Source organism: Paramormyrops kingsleyae, chromosome 19, assembly GCF_048594095.1.
Source record: "Paramormyrops kingsleyae isolate MSU_618 chromosome 19, PKINGS_0.4, whole genome shotgun sequence".
Taxonomy (NCBI): Eukaryota; Metazoa; Chordata; class Actinopteri; order Osteoglossiformes; family Mormyridae; genus Paramormyrops; species Paramormyrops kingsleyae.
The window spans coordinates 4,438,609-4,463,006 of NC_132815.1; the positions used below are offsets into that span (position 1 = coordinate 4,438,609).

Genomic DNA, 24,398 nt, shown 5'->3' on the forward strand with positions numbered 1-24,398 from the left:
CCCTCTCTGTGCCCGTCCCCCTCTCTGTGCCCGTCCCCTTCTCTGTGCCCATGCCCGTCCCCCTCTCCGTGCCCATGCCCGTCCCCCTCTCTGCCCCCGTCCTCGTGTCCGGCTGCCTGTCCCTCTTCCATCTGACGCCACCTGTTATTTTCCAGTTCCAGCAAACGCGTCTTGTGATTTGCACAGCCTTTGTGTGTGTGCGTGTGTGTGTGTGCGTGCGTGCGTGTGTGTGTGTGTGCGTGTGTGTGTGTGTGTGTGTGTGCGTGTGTGTGTGTGTGTGTGCAAGCCCACACACAAGCACAGCTGCAGTGGGCTGACACGCTTGCCGGCCGTTTTACTCACTCGGGGAGACTGACATCTCCGAAGCCACAGCAGAATACAGACAGTCTTCTCAGCCTGTGTGTACACAATGGTGAAAGGACCACAATTTCAGCTTTTGTTTGGCCAAAAAGGCTGATTCAGTTAAATTTGGTCCCGGGGATTGGTTGTTTGATTATTTTAGCCATGTGGGCCGGAGTTATGAAACAGCCCCCTCCCCGGACAAAGTCACACCCTTTCCGTCTGAGATTGAGGCCGAACCTACTCCAAATTGGCTTGTCAAATGAGGATCTCTGTAACAAAAGGCCCCCTTTGGGTATCTGCATTCTGATCTCTCCCCCCCCCCCTCCCCAAACCCCCATCTCTCTACCCTGCAGAGTCCAGCTCAAGGACCCCAAAGACTGTAGCAGACCAGGAGGAAGACGAAGGGGTGCAGTGGAGCTGTACGGCCTGCACCTTTCTGAACCACCCTGCTCTTCACCGCTGTGAACAGTGCGAGTTCCCACGGCACTTCTGAGCCAGGGGGCGCCAGAGGGCCGCGGCTCATTTCCCTACCGCTATCTGCGACTCGCTTAGGAACGGGGATTTCAAGAACGTATGGACACACTGCAAGGATTTATGATTTTTTTTTTTGTAGAATGTGGTCCGCTGAAGGCTTGACTGGATCGTGTTTACAGGTTGTGTTACTTAAGGCAGCAGCCCTGATAATACCTCACCTTGGAGTCGACAGTATGTGCAGGGCCCCCTCCCTGCTTTCTGGGGAATCCTCATACTTGGGGGGGCTGCTCGGCACTTCTGCACGCAGTATTATGAGTAGTAATTTTGGCACGATCGCATGTGCGCACACACACATACACATGCGCGAGCTCTCACTCACTCCTCCAAGGTGTTCATGTTCCTTCGCCTTTTCTTCTGGGACAGAGAAGGATCCAGGGAGGGGGCTTGGCTACAGCGCTGCGTCTGACGGGAAAACAAACCAACACACAGCTTTTTTTTTTTTTTTTTTTTTCCTCTCCTTCCCTCTTCCTTTGTTGGACTATTCTGGCTGGTCTCTTCCCAGCGGAAGATGGGAAGAATGTTTTCCCGCCACCAAAATGTTGCCTCGCGTCCCTTCTGCTTCAGATTCCGTTCCTTCGATCCACAGTTAACGAGTCAAAGTAAACGGCATGCTTTGTATGTACAGTACAAGTCGGATTAATAGCCCAGTTTTACTGTACATAGTTTTAGAACGTGCTTTAAACGCGCACCTCCCCACGCTATGAATCACTTGTATTTCCTGTAAGTATAGCATAATAGACTTTTTCTGTTTTTTTTTTTTCCCAACCAAATAAGCACGTTGTCCCTTTCTAAGCTTTTTACTTGATATCTGTGAGAAGTGAAGCCTTGCATAACAGAAGAGCAATAATATGAAACTATGCACACTTTCTCCCCTCTGATCTGCTCGTCGGCCCTGTAAATGTTCATTTTTACCCCTCCTGCCCCACTACGACCTGCGGAGAAGCTGGGGATTTGCCTTGGGGTGCCAAAGACATCAGACTGGTTGGGAGCCTACGGAACGTCACGAGCCGTCATCTTGTCTGACAACTGGAATGTAGGCTTGACTTTTTCGGGGAGGGGGGGGGGGGGATTTTTCACTCCTGTGCTGAGTGACGCCGCGTCCCTTGCAGGACGGTGAGCCGGAGATGGGGACAACGTTTGGGGATTGAACTGAGGACTCATTTTTGGAAGGTGGCAGTTTTTAGGGGCTATCGGAAATGGGACGTTTACTATGCCATATGGATTGAGAATTAGAACTTGCCATTTGTAGATTTGTACTTTTTTAGTGTTTTTTTTTTTTTTTTTTTTTAAATGTTTCACCATGTGCCTTTTCCCTTCTGTCTCCAAAATAACAATACAATGTTAATCAAAGTGAAACGGGATGAGACAAAGGTGAAAGTGTGTATATAAACCCTATTTGTGACCCCCCCAGACGTTTCCGTTTGTCCCGTAAAGCTTTGACTTTGATAATGGTTTGATGAGAATGGAGATTGGTCCTTTACCCTTTTTACGGTTCCCCCTGCAGAGATCCGTGGAGTCACATCTTGATATGCCAGTGCACATTTTTTTTTTTTATTTTATTTTTTTTTAGAATGGTGATTCTGTAACTTGGCCATACAACTGCGAGATTATATCAAGTTTTTTAAACAGATCTTTCAGTCATGGAAGCCAACTGAACAGCTAATACCAGAGTTGTTACTGAAGCACTTGCATCATGCTCTGCTTCCAAAAGGAGTTTTCAGCTTCATTTGCACCTCGGTGTGAAGATTCAGTTCATTACAATGATTAAATGATTTGGATATCTAAAGTTGTTTTTGAGTTTAGCTGGGAAAACAGTCTTTGTAACAGATAAGTTATTTGTAAAAATAAAAAAAAAAATCTACTCTGAATTGTTCCTTTTTGTACTTTGGTAAGTGGCCCACCACTTAACATCCAGCAGAGGGCAGTAGAGTTAATGCTGAAAGGGTTGTGCAGCACGAGGAGGAAATGAACACAAAGAGCAAAGCAGCGTTTTTATTTAAGAATAATACTACATAAAAATAGGGGAAAGGCTAGAAGCGGCTGTTCCACTGGCTGCTTCAAAGCCGGTGGATCAGTGGAACGAGTTCGGACATGTTCACAGTGCTTTGGGGGAACATGCTACCAAGCTGAGTTCTCATACTCCTCCTCTGCTCGCTGTTGGTGTGTGCACTGGGATCCAGGGAAAAAGCCCCCCAGGGGGCGTGCGGCTGGGCGTAACGGCGTGCCGTGTAGCGAGCTGGCTCCCCATACGAGGGGCAATGCCCGTGGGCGTGCTGATGGTGCCTGAATGCATTGTGGTTATGGCCGGCCTGCAGCCAGCGAGCAGACCCGTGGTAATAGCCCTCTGGCAGGTGGCTGTCCCTGCACTGTCTCTGCGAGCTGCAGCAGTGTTTGGTGCTGCACTGGCTCTGCTGTGGGCTCCCGGGGCCCCGGCAGCACAGCTGGGGGAGCTCCTGACTCTCCGGCTCTTGCACGTACAGGTGAGACACCGACGACTCCAGAGAGCCGAAAGCTTCGTCGCTCTCAAGGCTCTGGCAGGTGGGCGACCTTCGTGAGTGGACTGGGCTGCTCGAATCCCTCCGGCTGTCCAGCTGCGTGGAGGGAGAGAGTCGGCAGGGATGGTCCTCCTGGCAACTTGGAGCTTTAGTGGGTGGGGGGCTGATGTAAAAATGGCCGTTGTGTCCATAGTCTGATAAGGAGGTTCTGAGGGAGAGTCCGTCTGAGGGGACTGTCTGACCAGGGGAGCAGGGTCGTGTGTTACCAGGCTGGTCCAGCTCCAGAACTGGTTTAGTTTTTGCCCGGAGCTCGTCGGCAACCGATAGCTGAGACTGGTTTGAGCGCTCCGGGTGGTAATATTTACATTTAACGCCGTACGTGCACTTTTTACCTGGAGGGAAAGAAAACAGGGTGTCAGATAGCATTCCACATAACAGCTCTTACATCCTTGTTGACAAGTAGTTTTGAGTGAAATCATGGCACTGCATGCTTCGGTGCCTTCACTAAGGACAGGAAGAGGTCCTTAAACCCATTTGGACAGTCCTTCAAGCCATTGGTGGTTGCAGTAACAATTAACAACACCCCTATTCCAAATGGAACAAAATCAACCAATGGACTAAATGAAGTAAATCCTGTAGGACACCTGCTCGAGTCACGGATGGGAGACCATGAACAGCTGTGTGGAAACATTTGTGATTCTGACAAACAGGAAGTAAAGGCAAATCTGTATGGAGGCGTACCGTAGGGGCAGTGCACCCGTTTGCCCTCGGGGGGGCCTGGAGTCTTTCTCAGGAAGTTGTCTAATGTCGGTCCGTTCCTTCCCAAAGGATCGTCGGGAGGCATAAACCTTTAAAAACGAAGACTGGATTTTAGCTAGTATTTTTGCGTTGACAACAACAGGATTCCTTTATTATGTAAATTGATAATCAAGGTGATGACTTTGACAGTGTATAACAGGATGTTATTTTGGACATACATGTTGTTAGCGAAGGTGTACATCAGCAGCCTCTCCTCGATGAACTTCTTCCACTGTGGCTTCTCGGTCTGCAGGTCGCGGTAGTTGTCATTGGACACGATGACGCCGCCACAGTCGAAGGCCAGCCTGACGATGTAGCGGTCGTCGTAGCAGACCACCCGCTTACCATTGATGCAGCGCGATGGTGTGAAAACCAGGATATTTCTCTGTTCCAGCTCGTAGAGGATGTGTTGGTCTGTCATGGGACATGGGTGTCAGTTCAAGAATTACCAGAAAATATGATGTAACAATAGCAGCCCTACAGGCGTGTGAGTGGGTATTTAGCACTTGAATGTCAATTCTTTGCAACCACTCCTCATTTAACGACTGAGTTCCGTTTCAACGACCTGGTCGTGACCGCGACTGTACTTATGACTTTTTCAGTCATTCATTGTTACATTTTTAACATTTGGCACTTTCTTCAAAGGGCTCTCTCACTCTGTGCGCTGCTGTCAGGCAAACATACTGTAATCTGGTCATATTTGCATATGGTCGGTAACAGAGGGGTTGGGTGTATTGTGTTCTTGGTAATCGCAGCTTGTTTGCACCTAAGGTGGTGAGGTAGCCGGGCTGCTTTTTGTTAATGGAAAACCTATTTCATTATACAGCGTTGTCGGTAAGTTGATTATCTTCTGGCAAGTTGAGCTACCTGTGATGGGAGTGTCTGGCTTGGGCGTCTCCTTCCTCCACAGGGGCACGAAGACGGTGATGTCACGGTGACCCCTGTCCCAGAACCACTTCACTGCTAACTGCAGCCCGCGGCAAGAGAACACCTGCTTGTTTCCATGGCTGTAATGAAAGAGGGCGAACCTGATTAGAGGCGCCGCCGTTGTAGGTGCTTTGTGACGCGGTGGATTCACACAATCCCCCCCCCCCCGTGGGAAACAAGCATTTGCCAAAAAAGTGTAAGCTGTAGTAGGAATCAGGGAAATGCAACAGCACAACTGCAGATAGACATTTCAGCAGTGCCTCCACCCAGAGTGACAAGATCACACACATCCCCGAGAATGTGACTTTCTTAGGTGCCCGTCCATCTCTCCCTTTCAGGAAGTGATGGCTGACTGACTCAACTCCTCCAGGTCATGTGATTTCATTATCCCTTTTTTTTCCCCCCCCCCAGAATCTTGCTCAGAATTGCCTTTAACATTCAACCCAAGGAGCAGCCCTGATTTAAAAACAAACAACGCAGACATGAAAACGAAATCAAGATTTGTGCGTATGATTTGCCCTCAGTACGTGTCTGTGCACAACTACAGCAGGAATTAATTGCAGCTGGAAGTCACGCCTTATTCTGTAAAGCAAGTCACTGGCGGGTTTTCTGGCGAGTGAGCGCTGTGGCAGGTGTTTGTTTCCCAGAGCGGGCCGAGGCTCTTGATGGATCACAGACCTAAGCAACACTGGCAAACGGCTGTTCAGGTCACAGGCAGCAAGAACGACTTGCTCTGGGGGGGGGTTTCCCCTCGGTTGGCCTGCTCCAGCAGGAAGTGGCAGACCACTTTGCAGAGAGCGCACTGCACCAGCCTCACTGCCCGTTTAGAGTGAGACTCGACCACGCACACGGGACAGTTTTAAGAAAAACATTGCAGTGCAGTAACCACATAAGGACCGGCATCCAGCTTTGAAGCCATAGAGAGCTGGTTCCCTTTCTCGGCAAAGTGTTTTGAAAAAGAATAATCTGCAAGAAACCAGCTTCTGTTTCTTGTTCTCTCAGTTTCAGTTGCATCACTGAATTTGAATATTCCACCGTCGGCTCAGTTGCCAGCAGCCTTCCTTTGCTACGCTAAGAGACACTGAAAAGTAGTATTTTTTTATTTCCTCTCCCCCAAAATGACCTTTCGCACTTCTGGAAGCTACTCCAACTTCTAGGCTGATAAATATCGGTTGTTTTACAGGTCTGACCCAGACTTAAGTCAGACATTCTACAGTAAACCCCCAGGTGTTAGACAGTGGGAGCTCTGAAGACGCATAGCATGGTGCAGGCGTGGATGATTCCGTCTGCAATCCCGCAGAGCCTGATTGCTGAAGACAGCCTGACTCCGGTCTCTGCCCTTACGTTCCACAGCAATCATCTCCCTCATTCATCCCGTTTCAAGAAAGCTGACCTAAAAGCATTCCTAAAGGCAGACACCGTCACTCAAAGCTACGGTCGCAGACAAGCTGGATGGCAGGGAAGCTCGCTTAAAATTCACCCTCCAATTTGTTTGCTACCCTAACATCCTTTTAGTGTTACACTGACTAATTTTTTTTTTAAAACACTCCAAAGTGCGCTTATGAGGGGACAGAAGTGCTAAGTTCTGCCTTTGCTGGGGGTTTGGCGCTGGGCTGCTGTTAATTACCGCGTGAACGTCTTCAAAAAAGGAGGCAGGAGCCTTACCTCATGGCCACATTGCTGCCGTCGATGACGATGGGCCGGAGACCGGCGCTACCGCCCGTGTCCTCCTGGTGCGGCTGAGGGGAGCCGCACCCCCTGGGTACCAGCTGGGGACTGCTGGTGCGGGAGCCAGGGGGCGAGGGGTTGGCGGAGCGGCTGGTCTTCAGCAGCTCCTCCAGGATGTCGTTGGTCTGGGCGTCGTGGTGCATGTTCTCCAGCACACGCAGGATGTCCCCGTAGGCGTAGCCGAGTTTGAGAAAGCGCTCCACGTTACTCTGCTGTCTGTCCATGGCTCTGCCTCTTCAGCTGCGCCTCCCTCGCCTCCTAAGCTCCTTCTGTCACCAGAGGACCCGCCTCGCTGCCCTTTTCTATCTTGTCCACGTGCGCGAGTTTCCACGGCAACAGCCGGCTTTGGAAAAGTTGACGCTGTGGAGGGGGCCGGGCTATGCAGGTGGTGGTTGGCCTTGCAGAGACACTGTAAACACAGGAAGCCCAAGATGGTGTCACAAGGGGTTTTCAGAGGTTTCTGTGCGCGACGATACGATCAGAGCACTGCAGCCGGTGAGCAACACAGCCACACACACATGCACACTTGCGTCACTGTCACCAAAAGCCCCAGCTTCATGCCGCAAAGATGAAAAGGGGGGGGGGGGGCTTTTCAAAAGGTCCAATTAGAGCCCCTGTTTCTGGGTTATTTTAATAAGCCGTGGTTGTTGTTGGCGTCACTAACACCTGGGACCATAATTAGCCTGTTATACCTCTTGCTTCTGCGTGTGCGTAGCTGCCCCAGCGTACCAGACTGGCCTTTCGCAAACACAAGCAGTCAGTCTTCGAAGGGTCGAACCGCCCCCCCCCAGGGTTTGTCAACAGTGCATGTGCATTTCACTGACTATTTCCCTCAAGGAGGGGACCGGAAAACCCCTCAAGTTCCAGTAGTGTTTCAAAGCTGCGGTAAATATGAGTGATCAGTCTGAAAGGCTGCTGTACCCTTTTAAATCCCCAACTCATGATTTTGACTCATCAAGTTTCTCTAAGTATACAATTAGGCAAAAATGTCAAGGATGTTTCTTTTTGTCAATATGACCTGTGTGGTATTTTTTTCTGCCCCATCCGGTTGTAAACTGTAGCATCGTTCAGCTATGGCTTGGCTCGGCTTAGCTGGAGTTCAGGTTCTGACTTTGCAAATTAGCTGAGCACCGCGAGCACGTCTCCAGGCCCATGTCAATCGAGCCATACGTGTGGAAGCCAAAGCAGCAAGAGGGACAGCAGTCACAGAGTAACAGACCCTCAGAACGTGGACGCACCTTAAAATGTCAACAACAGACTTACTGCTTATACTCCTTCAGCCGTTCAAGGTTTAAGGTCTTCGTGAATTTTGTTTTAAGTTTCTACTGCAAATATGGAGCTGGGTTTGAATATTGAAATAGACTTGTCATTTCAGTTCCCTGTACAGTTAATGTCTAAAATATTAACTTCTCTGTATTAAAGTGCAGTGTTTGTAGTACTAAACTGTCTTATGCTCTTCAAAAGAGCTACCAATAGAATTATGTAGTATTTTGCTTCAAAAGCCAAAGCACAATGTCCAAGGCCTCTTAAAGATTTCACACCCCCACGCAAAGGCAGCACAGGCAAATCACAGCAGCAGTAGATATGCAATTTTTCCCAAAAGGCTAAAAACAGACACTAGTAGCCATAAGTGTGAGTTACAGGAAATGACCAGCCTATGAACATTAATGAACATTACCCCCAGTGCAACCACTGTCATCAAAGTGACATTACGAACAGAAACTCACCAAAGTGCTACACCCTAAAAGTTACAGGACAAGCCCCCGCAGATGGCAAACGGCAGTGTGACCTTTGCTGGCGATCGGTGGACACGAACCTCTCCTACTTACGACCGGGGAGCTGACGGCTGGAGCGTGGAGCTGCCTGAAGGATCACTCTAAGCGCGAGTGAACTGCACTGCTCGCACTGAAAGCCTGTGAGTCTCGCTTATCGCCTGAGTCATAGGAGGAAGTCCAGTAAGTACTTAGTCTATTCAATCACGAGCAGTGAGCAGCTCAGTTACAGTACAGCTGCATTTCCTTGTTGGGGGGGCCCTCCAGAAGCCTTCAGCCACCATCCTGACGGGCGTCTCCCTCCTGGGTGCCTCGCTGGATGACACACGCATTCTCCGCCAACAAAGAATTACCATTTAATGGCGCAGTGACATCTATTCACCCAGCCTGAGGCTAAGCTAAAATTAGAAAGAGATTCTTCAGGACTCTGTTTACCGGCGCTATTCCCAGCTGACAGAACAATGAGCTTCCTTAGCTGAAGCTAAATGTATAACAGCGAGCGACAGCTTTGTCTGAAACACTGGCCTGCGCAGCTTGCGGGGCGGTAAGTCTAGCTGCAGGACTCTTCCCATAATTCCCTAGAGCTCCCCCCCCCCCCCATCACTCGGTCGCCTTTGGTGGGTATGTGCAGCAGGATAATGATGTGCACATTTACATCAGGTCTGCCTGCTTTGCATGTGGGTCACCGTGCTGCGGCGATGATGTCATCGCCAGCCCGCTTATTCAAATCGATCACATGGCCTCTAATCATTGATGGGGCAGAGGGGCTGATTCTCAGATGCTGACAAATACTGCAGATCCCGTGGGTGACTGCTATATTTGCACTTGTTTGAAAAGATCCTGAAAATAGAATCATTTCATTATTTCATTATTATTATTACTCTTCCTGGGCGGCATGGTAGCACAGTGATTAGCTCTGTTGCCTCACACCTACGTGAACAGGGTTCGGTGTGGAGTTTGCATGTTCTCCCCGTGTCCTTGTGGGGTTTCCTCCAGGTACCCCAGGGTCCCACATTCCAAAAACATGCTGAGGTTCATTGGAGTTACTGAATGGTGTGTGTGTCCTCTGCAATGGGTTGGCACCCCATACTGGGTTATTTCCTGTTCTGCACCCATAACCTCTGGGATAGGCTCTAAACCCCTTTGGAGCCGGATTAGGACAAACAGTTACAGAAAATGGATGGATGTTTCCTCTTTTGTCGTGAACTGCATATTTGGATTTTAACATGGTGGGATTGTTAAAATGTCGAACGACATCACATTTCCCCAGGACATTTTTTTTGCACCAGACTCTTCTGGATTTGAGCCCGATGTTGACGATAACATCGCATTGGATTGGCGTATAAACCCCGAGCGCGCCAGGGTGCTCATCTCGAGATGTCAACAACAGGCTCACCGGTCGATCCACTGCGCATGTCGTACCAGACTGCGGTGCTGGGTCGGATGGGGGGGGGCAGCCGGGGACATCCCATGTGCACAAGTTTCCACAAACAGAGAGACAAATGGAGGGGAAGCCAAGGCCGACCGCGACACCCCCCTCTCCACTCACGCAGGGCCAAGAGTCTCTCCCCGAACCAAAAGAGATCCCTCCCACACACTTTCCAGTCCGCAGGCCGATATTTACTTAGATAACGCTGTTCTGTGACAACAAGGCTTGAGTCTGGGTACGTCTCTCTGAAGACTTCCCTGTAATTGACATTTATATAATCATCCCTGGCTGGGGGGGGGGTTCTTCTCACTTTCAATATGTAAAGGTTGCACTAATATTCTCCTCTGCCCACTCAGTTACAGGGTTTTCCTGTGCACTAGAATCAGACAAAAAAAATAATCACCTCTGTTCTTGGATTGATAAATCAGTCGCACTCAAGATGTCTGCTCGCAATTCTTTTTTCATGTTTTTTCATCGATGCCCTGACTGCATCAGTGAGATCTAGTTGCATTTGAACCTTATTCTGCCGTACGAAGGCAAAACACTGACTGAGTATTCTATCAAAAGTGAGTTACAACCGAAATTGGGTGTCTCAGGCTCTGTTTTATCTTGTGACAAAATATCTTGGTTTGATTGGGTTTTATAGAAAACACAATCATTTACCTACCTATTACACATGTAGGTGGACAGTCAGAATCTGAAGGCCTCTTTCTTACATTCATTGTCAGTGAAGCTACTGCTTTTTGCCTTCGTGAGACTGTATTAGCAGTAGCTGTCAGATGTTTTTGCACTTTGTTGCCCCAAAACTGGAACCTTCATACCAAGGATATGCAGTTTTATTGATTCTGTATTGAGGGTGCATCTTAGTACACATAGAGCCTTAATCGCGTGATCTTGCTTTCAAATCTTGATAAAAAAAACAAACTGCTGGAAGGGTACAGGAACCTGCAAAATCCAACAAACACTCGCAATTGTGGTAACCAAATAGAGGAAACATCTCGTTGAAAAATACTTCCTGTATTGTCTTTGCCCAAAGATGTTTGTACGCTGCCAGTAAACAGAAGATTATACAGCACAAAGACACATTTCCCAACGGTGCAAGAACATATCAGAAGGTGAGACATGGTCTGTGGCAGCATTCTGATGCCTTTCCAGAGACCCACAACATGAACCAGCGTGTGGCTCAGTGGGCTAAGAAGGTCAGAAGGTCACCGGTTCAAACCCAGCCTCAGCATGTCTGCAGTCCTTTGAGCAAGGCCCTTAACCCCCAGCTCCTCTGGTGGTGCTATGGGTGGCTGCCCTTTGACAATGTATTACACAAAGAGTGAGTTGAGGGAGGCATAAAGACAATTTCCCCATGGGGATCAATAAAGTATTCATTAGTATTATCATTATTAACCTCATGACTCTTGTTGCTGTAGTACTTTCGCCCTCGAAGTGGGCCTCTTCCACACTGAATGTGGACAAATGAGCAATCTCTGACCAGACTGTGTACAGCAAGAGTCCTATCATTGCCACAGAATCACTGCTCAGTCACAGCAGAAGTTTAGTTTTTGTTTCAACACCAAACGGCAGAAATTTCAGGCTCCCATTTCATTGCTATTTAATGCCGACGACGTGATTGACACGCTTATTAATCAGCCCGTCGCTCCCATCAAAGGACCCTCATGCATTTACTGACGAGGCCCAGATTTTAATCCCATTAGATGAGCACATCTGCTGCTGCTGTCCTACGATATTTTTTTTTCTACGCTAGCAGGTGAGCGGCAGACTCGCTAGGCACTGGGACGCGTGGGTGCAGAGCAGTGCGAGGTCTCTCCCCTCGCCACACCACAAAGGCCTCGTTTCAGAATCAACAAAAGCTGCCAGAATAACAAGCCTCAAGCCTACATCCTTCATGGTCCCGCCCACTCGCAGCATCCTCACCTTTCACGACTTCTATTTGCGGAGCCTGTTTCTCAGAACTTGTCTGTGTCCTGAGGAAACATGAGGGGGCAACGAGGAGATCACCCTCATCCAGGAAGTCGCATTTCACGGAAACAACTAGCAGAATGTTAAATACAGGGAGGCACCCCTGCTAACGGCTGCAGTGGGGGGGGGGGGTCGTGGTCCTGGATGATGCTTCATTTGCCATTTGCACAAGTGCAATGGAAAGCATGTTTTCACATTTCCCTGCTTTCTTTCCTTTGAAGCAAACCCACTGTGCAAAAGTCTTAGGCAGTCAAAGAAAATGTTTAAGGATATTTATCTGGGTGATAAGTGTATATTTGCTCAGAAAAAATCATATTAACATTTGAACACACACTCATCAAAGTTACCGGTTGGTCGGCTGTAACGCGGCTTCTGTTCCCAAACCTCTCCTCAGACACGCTCGTCATTCATTGTATTCGTTAAATTTAATCATTAGCACATTTGATTAATTTAAGTAATTCAATGAGGTATTGATTAGTCATGAGAGGTGTGTTGGACGTACGTGGGTACACCAGACAGTTGCTGAAATGGCTAAGCTGACATGCTTTAACAGCCATATCAATTTTACACCAACATAAAGATCATTCAAACATTTTTTTGACTGCTTAGGATTTATACACAGTGCTATATATACAGTTGAGAGCAAAGTCTGGGGTTCGAGTGCAGGGAAAGGCATTTATCCCGCACTCCTGGAGCATGCTGGGTCAGGGACCATCTTCATAAACCCAATGCAGTTGTGACTATTCTGCTCCAGATGGGACTCAAACCGGTAACCTTCCGACCATTGTCACAGAGGCCTAACCCACTAATCCACACCCCACCCTTTCCCCCCCCCCCCGATGGTTAATCCCACGCCTGGCCCAATTTCATGCCCTAAAGAGAAATCAGGACCCCAAGCGCTGAATATAAAGCCTTAAACTCACAGTTGTATGTCAGAACCCTCATCTCTTAAATGGGTAACCCAACCTACCCAATGAAGCGACAACCTTTCGCAGGTCACACAATGAAGCTCTTCCAGATGTTTCCGTAAAACATGCCATGCAGAACAATATAACGACACAATGATGCTATTCTCACACCACTTTCTTTAATCTGCAGCCTGATCTTTCCAATCAGATGTTACTATTTGCGATAAGAGTTTATGAAAAAGTCATGGCGGAGAGATTAATGAGAGATTTGGGATCCCTGGGCCTCATGTTCATTAAACCGTACAAACAGCCACAAAAAGCGCCAAGAACCAAGAGCTGAGAGGAGGAACGGATGAGGTGGTTTAAACTATTTCGACAGCAAATAACGACCATAGGGATGTTAAGAGAAAAACAAGGAACTAATGACTAGTAAACGATGTTAAACAGTAATTTCAGTAGGTGTTTGCGAAGTGAGTATAGAAACCTTACATCATAATACCGATAAACTGCGTTTAAGATATGGTTTCCACTTCCTGTAGCTGGTAAGATACGCAACTCATCATGAACGCTTTAATGTTATCTGTAACAATCAACAGCTTAGATGGGGGACAGCGAAGATTAAGCCATGGGTTTAACAATTAAAAAGGGAGGGAATTTAATTAAAAGGGCATAATGAACCACTCACATGCTAGGAACACTCTTATTACACAAGTCCATCTGATGAAGAATGTTATCCGGCACCAGCGAGACAGTTTCTGTAAATGGACTGCCCTCCGTTCCCAGTCCTCTTCATCCACTCATCACTGCCGGCGGCGGTCCTTGTCCCTGGACCCCCTGGGGCTCCTGCTCCGGTCCCGGTACCCGTGGCCCTTGGTTCGGCTCTCCTGCCGGTGCCGGTCCCGGTCCCGGCTGTGCTTGTGCTGCCCGTGTCGTTCCCGATCTCTGGAGCGAGAGCGCTGTCGACCGGCCTTTCGCTCACGTCTGCCGTCCTCGCTGTCCTGCGCGGTGACAAAGACAGCCCGTGGGATATTTTTTTTCCATCCAGTCGGAAGTTCTCTAGCTCCTCCTGCATGGAACTGGAAATTGATAACAAGCTTCCCCATTCCAGCTTAAATCACGAGTAGACAGACTGCAGCTTTAAAGAGGTCATTTGTCCCCTGTACTTAACGGCTACCAGAAACAAGGTGGTTGGATTCAATCATCACAGGAGTGAACATGTCGCTGGGAACCTACAGACCCAGAAATACCATCAAAAAGGCCTCACAAGTCTAGATGACACCTAATAACAACTACATGCTGTTGGAAAGATGATGCATTACACCCACCTCCATCCACCCCCCCCCCCCCCGATCTGTAGCTCCCCTACACACTCGGCCCTCCTCTAGGGCCAAACTATGAGTGACTTGTATTAATGTAATCGAGTTCACCAGCTCTGCATCTATCCAAGTTGGTGCGGTTTGTCTCAAAAGTTCCAGACCTTCTCCCATACAAAAGTTCCTGTGAAGTTTGAAGAGCCGACAGAAGCACACGCATTTCCACACCCGAGGAACACAGTAACTTAGTAGCTAAGGAAATCCAGCTTTTACAGCCACTAACCTATGATCCAGGCTGGTATCCTAGTTGATGGGTGAGAAAGTCTCACCAAAACGTCGATTTCTCCAGAAGATAAACAGACACCGCCTCATATTTAAGGTGTAAAATCACCCTTAAATTTTCAGCATAATCAACACAGGCAACCAACAAAAATACCCACCACCCCAGCAACCAGATTGACAGTCACACCACAATATAGGTCTAGTTTCTCTTCCTTAATTTTGCAATGATCATTACAGAAATAAAACCTCAGCTCAGTCACACTGTGCATTTTTCCTAGGTACTGCCTCATGGTTCTCAGTTACAGTGAGCTTGGTTGCACAATTCATCCTTCCCTCCACAGGCGGGAAGCTCAGACGGCTTTTCTCAACCTTGGGTTTCTTGGACTTTCTGCCATCCTCCTCATCAGAATGATGACGTTTCTTCTCTTTGTGTTTTTTCCCAGAATGCCGATGGCTTCCCCCGTCCTCGTCTTCGTCTGAAAGCAGCTCGTACTTGGAGCTTCAGGCAATGTTGAGGTAAAAGCCAACCAGTGTGCTGCGCTATTCTGGAGTAGAACATTCCTGTGTTGTGTCACCAGGCACCAGGTTCTGACAGGTGCCATCAAAGATGCTATAAACCCATAACAGAAGTATTTCATAAACATACATGTATAACACTACATCTTGTACAGAATTCCCTCTCCATCTTTAAGGGCAAAAGGATACTCTTGCATAGCTTTGTGCTTGTCCTTAATAGCTAGTTTCTCTCTGTTCTCCAAGTCTTTTTCATATGCCTTGAAGTCATCTTTTGTGTATTTTCCCCCTAAAAACAAAGAAATTATTAGAAAGCAAATTTTCATCGATGGCACTTGTGAAATTAGGAAATATATGGGGGGGGGGGGGGGGGTAACCTTTTCCTTTCCATTTTATCTTGGCAACTGACTGGCTGAAATCGACATGAATTCTTCTATCATCGATGAGCACATTGTCCATCTTAAAATAAGCCTTTTCACAGTCCTCCTCCTGTTGGGGGGGGAGGGAAAGACATGGAGATTCAAGTAATATTAAACTGGAGGACCTCAACGACCACATATACACGTACTGCCTCGGCGTAAAGGGGGATTCTAATCAGCTCTTATCAGTATGTTAGCAAGTCAAATGTAGTACTTTGATCATAATAGCCAGGAAGAAAAATCCATCGTACCTTTTCAAACTCAATGAAGGCATAACAGAGAGAGTCCCCAGACTTCCAGTCTCTGATGATCTCACAGCTACACACACACACACAATTTAAAAGGGTTTAAAAAGTGACTGCATGAACCCTAACAAAGACCATCCCTCAGCCATTTCCATAAGCCGTATCTATATACTGTGTCCCTAACACTTGGAGCTTCAGCCTAGCGGCAGTATTCACCTCTTGATGGAACCAAAGCGAGAGAAGATTATCTCCAGGTCCTCATCTGTGGTCACCGGGTTAAGCTTGCACACAAAGAGCACATTCTCTGGAGGCTTCACATCAGCATCAGGTAAGTCACCCACCTGGTACACGTGGAACAAGTGAAATTTGATTGTTAACACATGCAAGAACTTTATCTGGGGCTGGTTATACATTACAAAATGAAACCCCAATACAACTATCATGCCCCACACAATAAACAAACAAATAAAGCAGTGAGTAAATAAGTACCATGAAATTATTTAATACAGTGAACCCTCGCTAAACCCAACATCATCTGTATTAGTGCTTCAATCATGCTTATATCCTGCAATCAACCACACGCTCCACATACTGTGGGCATCAGTAAGATCATCCCCCAGCAACAGGACGAGTTCCTCCTTTCCTTGTGCTTAAGAGACCTGAGATTTCAGGTTACTATTAAGCACAGTGGTCTTGCTTCCTCACTGGTTTGTGGTTAGATAACCTGGCTCACTGAATACAACATCAGCATGGTCTCCAATCATTCCCTCCTTACCATCTCCAGCAGGACAGCCTGAGTCTTGGCCTCTTTCTCCTTCAACAACTCATCCTGCTCCTCTACAGTCCTCCCTTCCGTGTCATCTATGTCTTCATCAGCTCCGATTCGCCCACTCTGGCCAGAGAGGACAAGGTGAGGTTTAGCGCCATATGTTTAAGCATTTCAAATCTACTACACAGAACCATTCAAACAGCAAGATAATATGTAAGGATGAAATCCTTTACTTCACATTCCTCAGGCTGCAAACTTTAAGCTGTGAAGTTACACAGACTGCTTGTCTGTCGTGGCTCGTTATGGAATCACTTACATCTAACTGCTCTTTGGTTGGTTCAGGTGAACGATCTGGAATTTCTAAGTTAGTGGGGTCATCAAAAGGGTCATCGAGAATGACAGTGTGGTTTATTCTGTAAGAGAGCAGATGACACACAGAAACTGTCTTACGGCACTATACGGCCACACACATGGTACAAAACACTGACACTAAAACAAGCCATTGGAAATAAATGTACAGTCACTAATTGAGAGGTCACATGGTAGACTAATAGTCCATTGAATGTACATTTGTAAATGCAAGACAAAAAAAACACTGATGTGACAAACCTAAGGTGTAGACTGGAGGCTTAGTACTCAGTGAGCGCTCTCTGAATCCGTCGGAAAATAGACTAATTTAAATGGCATTACAGAATACAAAACTTAGGAAAGACTACAATGGTATGCTACAGAAGCCTTAAGCTTAATTAAGAATATCCAAAATATGCTACACTCAGTGTAGACACAACAGCTCAATTTAGCTTCTGTTCACACAAACCTTATATCCTGGAAGGGGATGAAATTCTGATCCACAAAAGCCTCATTTATCTTGTTCAAGATGTCCATTCCTTCAGTCACTTCTCCAAATATGGTGTGAACCCCATCCAGGTAATCCAAGTTCTCACCCATTGTGATGAGGAACTAATCAACAGAGGAACTGATAGGTCAATACCTTAGCGATATATTGTATATTATTAATGACTTCAACGTTTTCATCATTGTTAGAATATTGACACTTCTCGTTATATAATGTTCCTCTGTATACTATAATGACAATAAAGTCAAACTGAATTTATGCCTCTTGTGAGCCGAGTTCAGGTCACCTGAGAACCATGCTGGTCATTGCCATTGTTCACCATAGATACAGTTCCCTTCTTCTTATGTTTGATTCTTGGAACCTTCTCTGCATCAAAAAAACATGCCTGATCCCCATAGAGTTTGCTGAAGAAAAAGGAAATAATTTCTCCCATTAACTTGAAAGCCATACAGCTGATGTCTGCAAGACAAAGACGTAGATAAACACAGACCTGAAAACGGACTCCCCCCCTCGTCCAGTCCCCGTGGGGTCTCCAGTCTGCATAATGAAGTTTCTCTGGGGGGGTGAGATTTATAAGATTACAAAACACCAAACATGAATAACAATAATTATATTAAACTGTTAACTATCTATTTAACTAGACAGTACGTTATGAGTTTCATTTCATTTACCTGAACATTGTGGACGAGGCAATAGTTATAGTATTTTATTTTACATAATTTTAGGAAATTCAGGGTAGCTGAAAAGGGAAATAAGAAAAAGATAAGAGCAATATACTAAAAAGCCACAAAAATAATTATTCATAAGGAAGTAATGAAACAAACCAGGTAGTAATCATAACCAATAGGAGTTGGGAGTATGCTGCTTAGGCATTTCGGCCTATCTAGAAGATGTACAAGTACGTTTTGTATGATAGATCGTGCCAACAAAAAAAAACCTAATTTCTCATAAATGACAATGGATATTTCACTAGCAATTTTAATACTGTACATAATTTACTACCACTGTCGAACTAACGCACTTGTAGAAAAAAACAACCTTTGCTATACAACCATGCCAGCACGTAGTCACCTAGCTATCAATATTATATGAGAAAAACCAAACACGCTTGCTTACTTTTCGGCCTTTCTTCTGTGTACAAGTCAATAACGATATCACCTAATGTCGTTTCAAGTAGCACCGCCATTCTTACGCAAACAGCAAGTGGCGGCTCTTAAAGATGACATCATAAGCACGAGTCCTAAACTCCGTCTTGGGATAAAAATCAATGAAAGGATGCACAGTGCCACCTACCGGGCGGGAGTGTGGCCCTACAATGAATCGATTTCCCTAAACTATGAGCGCCCGGGAATTCCAGCATTATTTAAATATTTCCATACTGCAGTAAAATCCGAAATACACGTCTGTTGTGGTTTGGGACAACTGGGGAATAACCCAGGTCCGGCTCAGCAAGCGTATTAGTACGAGTTAAACTTGATTCCTGGAAGAGCTTTAGTGAATTACATGGAAAGGAAGCATTCACCATTCATGGTTTCCGTATTTTCAAATTATTAGTGTACACGTTTCCTGTGTATTATATTATTCAAACATTTTCCCCAACCCAAGAAACGTTACATAATCAATAAATCGGAAAACTGAACTCGCAGCTTAAAACATCCAGCTGTCGAAACGAGGCACAGAAAAGCCTTTACTGTTTGCCAGGGATACGTATACGCCTAAATGTCATATAATAGGCATTCTTGAATTAAATCTAAATTTAAAATGATCGGAAAATACGAATTGCCTGCTATTTAATGAAATTACAGTGTGTTGTTGCTTGTTATTATAAATAACATAATAATAAAGTGAGGTATTGTAACATGAAAAAAAACTTATACATTTTATATTGGAATGAAAACTGACTCTGGGCATATATTAATATTTCAAGACATGCTTTGTACAATGGCCATTAATGCGTTATTAATGTGCCTATTATTAGAGTAAAAGCATGGAGGCTTGGCCGCCGCATCCAGACGCCCATTTCCTTCAGCACCCAGAAGGCGTCAGTCGGGATGTAAACAGTCCGATCGTGGCAAGATGGCGGCGCGGTGCCTGTCGCTGTGCGCTTGCTCCTTACTGCTCGCTTTGTTCGGCTCGGCCGACGCGGCCTCAAGACAGCTGGACAAGGTCAGTAAACGGCTCCCCCGAAAGCCCGCAGCCGCGCGTCCGAGGCGCGGGCGCCGATCCTCGGCCGCCCTTGAGCGCTGACACGCCGCAGACGCCGATCGCCGCCTGGGCGGATGGTGGCGACGGGCAGGTGGTGCCATTGCCGGGAACCCCGGAATTGCTCAATTTCCCACTTATCAGCCAGCTCGTAATAACAAGCTCGTCGAGACACTGGCTACCGAGGAAAATGACCATGCATTGTAAGATTAGGAAATCAGTGAAACCTGTTCGTTATTTGACATCAGCCATCTTATTAAATTTGTTGTATCTAAAATAATCTCCCTTATAGCTAAAGGTACAGTAACAGGAATATGGACGGCAGTCCCGATTATAATAACCCCGATTAAAGAGTAGGCACATGCTGTACACAGGAAGGATACTGAAGGTTAGGTATTTAAAACGTCTCTATTCGGGTGATGACGACTGGGAAGCGGAATAGTCTGGTGGTTAATAGTCGCTGTAAATGGCAGATGTTGTTTGGTGGACTCGCTGGTTAACGCAAAAAAGCTAATTAATCCAAACAGGGAATGGATGCCACTAAACACATGGAGCACACGGACTGTGTCAGGCGGTTCATTTGCTGATAAATTATGCAATATAATGGCCAAGTTGGTTTTTGAATGTGATGGTGCCATACGTTGTGATTATAGCATGTCAGAGACAGCCACCCTCCTGTGTCTGCAGAACAGTGCGATGAACAAAAAACAACCAGTTGCCTTGATGAGAGAGGTTAGATAATGGCCAGACTCATTAAATCTAATAGGAAAGCCCTCAAGCGTAAATGTAACTGCTCAGTAGAAAATAGGGGGCAACATGGCCTCTCTGAAGCTGTTCTGGAAGCAGAAGTGTGGCTCTGTGGGTTAGGACTTTGTGCATGTGATCAGATGGTTGTTGGTTCAAATCTCATGCGTAGCAGGGTGATTTTACTGTTGGGCCCCTGACCAAGGCTCAGGATGCTCCAGGAATTGCTGGACCCTGCTGCCTCATTTGCACATCGCTTTGGCTAAAATTAATTAATGTCTTACCTGCTTGTAGCTATGTATACTTAATAAAGTAAAATACTGTGGTCTATACGTTTAAGTTAAATCATGACGTTTAAATGTGTCAGAGACAGACGTGAATTTGTTATCTATGAGACTCCCTGCCTGACTGCTAAGAAAAACATGTGGGGAAACGGTTTTCTCCTCCATTAAAAATACCCTCATGTCCATTTTTATTACATAGGAAAACATCCTTATCAATGTGACCGCTGTGGGGGATTCAGGACAGGAGACGCACAGACTCCAGGTACGTCATGTCATTTCATTCATCGTCCATTTTGGAACTCCTAGCATACTGTAGGAATTTTTAATCTTAAGTCTTACAGAGTTTGTGGGGGTAGGCGGGTTCTGTATATTGTACATGTTTTTTTTTGAGTGAATAACTTTATTTTATTTATTTCCAGATAAATTTTAACATATCTGTGGTCGGAGAGCAAATACTTGTTAATGACATTCCTGTGAAGTTGTCAGGAGTGACAAGGCTAACCTGCCAAGCTTTGCTCTGTAAGTATTGCTGCATTTGGGTGTCTTCACTGGGACCTTTTTCAAAATACTGCTTATCGGTTTGTTTATTTATTTATTGGGGACCTATACTTCAGTGAAGCTGATATGCATTATGGTGTTTTCCATCACTACTGTATTCCAGAGGTATCACTCCTTGTGTCCTGTCTTGGTTCTAGTGAACAGCAGTAGTGAGAACAGTAGCAGGTACGCGCCTGGCGTCTTCGTGACGGCTGTGACCCGCGTACTGGTACGCCAGTGGCCCCTGGAGAGTGATTCCCGGGTGGAGCTGCTGGTCTTCAATGAAGAAGTAATTGAGGTGGAGGGAAAAAAGGTAAAATGACTTTGTACCCCCCCCCCCCTTTGAGGAGCAATGACACGGGCATGGCATGGCGTGGAGTGCAGTGAGAGTGAAGAACGGGGGATCCCTGTCAACCGGGCGAGTGAGGTTGTCTTGAGGGAGCATCATGTTCTTTTCTCAGGTCCAACAGCCAGACATGCATGAGGTCAATATTCTGATGAACAAGAACTTCCAGAAGCTCAGACAGTCGACATATTCGTACCCATTGCCGGAGAGCATGCTCTTCAGTATTCCCAGGGAGAGCGATGTGGTTGTGACAGACCCCAATTCCCCAGGAAAAGGTAATGCTGTTTGTCTCTACTTGGGCAATACACTGCTAGACTCCTTCTGGGACGATTGGTGGAGCTTTTGTCAATAACCTGAAGTTTTGTTTTTTTTTTTGACAATTGATGAAGGGGCTTTAAATGGGTTGAGTATATATTGAGGTTTATATGAATTGTATTATTTATGCATTTATTGTTTGAAAATCTATTGCGTTCTTTGTATGTTGTCAACACTGTGGAAGAGTATCACAGGCTAATTTTCATTGTACCATCATGCAGTGACAATAATGGATTCTAATTCTAAATAATCAGTACAATAAATGAACAAACTTTTTGATAAAATAAATTTTAGTATTCCTTGGCACAATTTTATTATTTTGGTATGTAGGGTGATTAATAATCCTTAAATTAAAAATGAATACACTGTAAAATAGAGTAAACAATCTGCTTTTTTATTGTATCAGAATGTCTGGAAAGAACCAGAGATTATTACTTACAATCATCTCGTTCACTGACTACATAAAGACTTTTTGGGAAATATTGAAATTTGGTCAATAAATTACTCAAACCAGGGGATTGAATTCTAGTTAAAAAAAAAATACAAAAGAAAATATGAGGTCTCTTCACTGTGTGTTTTTCCTGATAGTTCTGGTGGGAGTGGATTTTCTAAGTGATACAAAGATGTTTTTTTTGGCTGGGGTGTATCATTGTTCTTGACCGCACCAGCAGGTCACTTGCCCTCCCCCGTAAAAGCATATTGGCCTGCATACTGATGTCCACTTGTACGTCGTCACCTTTTCTCAGCGGGGGACCAAGACATCCTGCACACCACGAGCCACTACCCCCTCAAACAAGCCGAGACCACCCAGGAAGAAGTGGCGGCCCCCGGCAAGCTACCTGAGACACCCCTGCGCATGGACCCCGCTCCCTGGTACGAGGAAGACACAACAGCGGAGGAAGGCCGCCTCCCAGACAAGCTGCTGCCTGAAACGCCGCTCCGGTCCGAGTCTCTGTCCTCGTACAACGTGAGCCGGCAATCTGCACAGACCCCAGTGGGTTCATTTGTCCCCCTTGCTTTATGGACGTGCCCTGAAACCCCTTGTGCTCCACAGGCTTTGTGTCGGTGGGTAGAGGACCTGAGGGACAAGCTGAGACAGTTCTGGGCCGAGTCTCTACCCATCTTCTTCCTGGTCATGTGGGTCGTGGTGGTGGGGGTCGCTGGGTCAGCGGTCATCATCAAGATGCTAGATGTGGTCTTCCCTTCCTGTGACCACAAGTAAGTCCTTTGATAGTACATCTGAGAGGAAGAAGCTTTTATACCAACTGAGAATGGCTGGATGTGTTTGCTTTTAGGAAAATTTGATTATTTCACTTTTTTCCTCGCAGAGGAATCCTGACGCTAAGTCCCGTGATGCTGGTGCCAAAGGAGGACGAACAGTGTTTGCTGGAGAATTGCAAGGTGGACGTACAGGAGGAGAAACAGCCCTGAGGACGGGCTTGGGGATGAGGTCACCAGGCACCGCCATCATTGTAAGAGGTTCACTGCAATCCTATGGTCATGAGACCCAAGTTCCTTTCCAGAGGAGTATTTTTCCTCAAGAAAATTAAAATTATATATATTCCTTTGTATCTTTTCCATCTCAAAAAAAGCACCAAGACTTGCATTTTAGGGCACCAGATTGTATCTGTATGTAATATGACTCTGTAACATCTCCGTGCCTCCAGAATACCTTTAATTTTCATTTTAAAGGACAGTATATTTGTTTGTTTTGCTTGGTCAATGTTGATTTGAAGTGACTCTGTACAAGGTAATCCTGTATATGTCAAGGCCACTGGCTCCCCTTTGGATTCCAGTTTGGATTCAGACAATGGATGAATGGATATTCACTAGCTATTAAGAGTATTTCAGATGATACCTGTTATTTGCACACATTAAGGCCCCGACCAGAGGCAGTATGTATGTAATATTGCCGAGAGGAAGGGCCCGAGGCATAAAACATTAAGGGATTAACACTAACAAAGCTTTGGTAATCGTCCAATCAATACACACCGTCATGGACTTGAGATGAATATCATCCTAGTGCCCAACAATGTTTCTTTCCCAGCACTTTGTCCATAAAACAGGTCGAAGGTTCCAATCCTTGCACTTATAATGGATTCTACGCTAATGGGGCCGGCTGTGAGGAGCAATGAATGTAATTGTGAGACGCCCGCCACTGAAATCGTTACATCCACCATTAAGTCTTGCTAGGGTGCCCTCGTTAAAATGTACGTAGATGGTGGGGGGGGTACAGCAGTTACTCTGGAATGCAATCGCATCAAAAGCGATTCCCAGAGACGCAGTTGCATTAATCGCGAGAGAGAAGTGAAGTTTGCAGTTGGCTGGGCCTCGATCGCGGCACCACGCCGGCTTGTGTGCGAGGTGCCAGAGCGGGGCAGCATGTGTGTGTGTGTGTGTGTGACATTTTCAGACTGTTTTAAACCCCCCCATTCCGCTGTTCATTGATGAAAACCCCGTTAAATAAAACACGTTTCTCTAACACCTCTGAGGCTGCATTTCTGTCGCGTCACTGGGAATGTTCTAGGGCACGCGGCCAACAGCAAGGGACTCACAGCGCATGTCCCCGTCCCGGGAAAATTAAAAAGGAAACTTATCCTCGTCAAAACTGCCACACTACAGACTGTCCAATCCCTCAGTAGTCAAAGGGATATATTCAGTAGGACTGA

At 46.3% G+C, this 24,398-nt stretch overlaps 4 protein-coding genes across 6 annotated transcripts in view; 2 read left to right on the top strand and 2 right to left on the bottom strand.

The window, feature by feature from the left end:
• Positions 1 to 2,744, top strand: part of tab2 (TGF-beta activated kinase 1 (MAP3K7) binding protein 2) — a 31,714-nt gene extending 28,970 nt beyond the window's left edge. For both annotated transcript variants that reach the window (XM_023810251.2, XM_023810250.2), the window contains exon 7: positions 696 to 2,744. In XM_023810251.2, the coding sequence (XP_023666019.1) occupies positions 696 to 835 (140 nt within the window). In that variant the 3' untranslated portion in view covers positions 836 to 2,744. The remainder of the gene's footprint in view (positions 1 to 695) is intronic.
• Positions 2,745 to 2,853: 109 nt separating this feature from the next.
• On the bottom strand, positions 2,854 to 9,083 carry LOC111843040 (probable ribonuclease ZC3H12D). 2 transcript variants are annotated; one of them, XM_023810252.2, is made up of 6 exons: positions 8,641 to 9,083; positions 6,762 to 7,233; positions 5,037 to 5,176; positions 4,349 to 4,583; positions 4,113 to 4,219; positions 2,854 to 3,763 (listed from the first exon to the last, which is right to left on the bottom strand). In XM_023810252.2, the coding sequence occupies exons 2-6, from the start codon at positions 7,046 to 7,048 to the stop codon at positions 2,934 to 2,936; spliced, it is 1,599 nt and encodes a 532-aa protein (XP_023666020.1). In that variant the 5' UTR covers positions 7,049 to 7,233; positions 8,641 to 9,083; the 3' UTR covers positions 2,854 to 2,933. The 2 variants fall into 2 exon arrangements, with proteins under 2 accessions (XP_023666020.1, XP_023666021.1); XM_023810253.2 differs by having other exon boundaries at positions 8,552 to 9,083.
• Positions 9,084 to 13,061: 3,978 nt separating this feature from the next.
• Positions 13,062 to 18,560, bottom strand: ppil4 (peptidylprolyl isomerase (cyclophilin)-like 4). The gene is made up of 13 exons (XM_023810277.2): positions 18,418 to 18,560; positions 17,973 to 18,040; positions 17,792 to 17,856; positions 17,588 to 17,705; positions 17,263 to 17,405; positions 16,762 to 16,858; positions 16,452 to 16,568; positions 15,893 to 16,017; positions 15,683 to 15,749; positions 15,390 to 15,501; positions 15,205 to 15,301; positions 14,869 to 14,998; positions 13,062 to 13,902 (listed from the first exon to the last, which is right to left on the bottom strand). Exons 1-13 carry the CDS (start codon positions 18,485 to 18,487, stop codon positions 13,705 to 13,707), a joined length of 1,407 nt encoding a protein of 468 aa, XP_023666045.1. The 5' UTR covers positions 18,488 to 18,560; the 3' UTR covers positions 13,062 to 13,704.
• Positions 18,561 to 19,308: 748 nt separating this feature from the next.
• Positions 19,309 to 24,211, top strand: ginm1 (glycoprotein integral membrane 1). Its single transcript, XM_023810150.2, has 8 exons — positions 19,309 to 19,467; positions 20,731 to 20,793; positions 20,951 to 21,050; positions 21,227 to 21,381; positions 21,530 to 21,689; positions 22,476 to 22,696; positions 22,784 to 22,947; positions 23,058 to 24,211. The coding sequence occupies exons 1-8, from the start codon at positions 19,378 to 19,380 to the stop codon at positions 23,158 to 23,160; spliced, it is 1,056 nt and encodes a 351-aa protein (XP_023665918.1). The 5' UTR covers positions 19,309 to 19,377; the 3' UTR covers positions 23,161 to 24,211.
• Positions 24,212 to 24,398: the final 187 nt, after the last annotated feature.

Coding starts and splice junctions, on each gene's coding strand:
- LOC111843040 (XM_023810252.2), bottom strand. CDS start 7,048: ATGGACAGACAGCAGAGTAACGTGGAGCGCTTTCTCAAACTCGGCTAC. Junction 4,220..4,348: donor TACACCTTCGCTAACAACAT/GTATGTCCAAAA, acceptor TCGTTTTTAAAG/GTTTATGCCTCCCGACGATC. Junction 3,764..4,112: donor ACGGGTGCACTGCCCCTACG/GTACGCCTCCAT, acceptor CTTTCCCTCCAG/GTAAAAAGTGCACGTACGGC.
- ppil4 (XM_023810277.2), bottom strand. CDS start 18,487: ATGGCGGTGCTACTTGAAACGACATTAGGTGATATCGTTATTGACTTG. Junction 17,706..17,791: donor GGGGGGGAGTCCGTTTTCAG/GTCTGTGTTTAT, acceptor CTTTTTCTTCAG/CAAACTCTATGGGGATCAGG. Junction 15,502..15,682: donor CCTTCATTGAGTTTGAAAAG/GTACGATGGATT, acceptor CCCCCCCAACAG/GAGGAGGACTGTGAAAAGGC.
- ginm1 (XM_023810150.2), top strand. CDS start 19,378: ATGGCGGCGCGGTGCCTGTCGCTGTGCGCTTGCTCCTTACTGCTCGCT. Junction 20,794..20,950: donor AGGAGACGCACAGACTCCAG/GTACGTCATGTC, acceptor ATTTATTTCCAG/ATAAATTTTAACATATCTGT. Junction 22,948..23,057: donor TTCCCTTCCTGTGACCACAA/GTAAGTCCTTTG, acceptor TTTTCCTCGCAG/AGGAATCCTGACGCTAAGTC.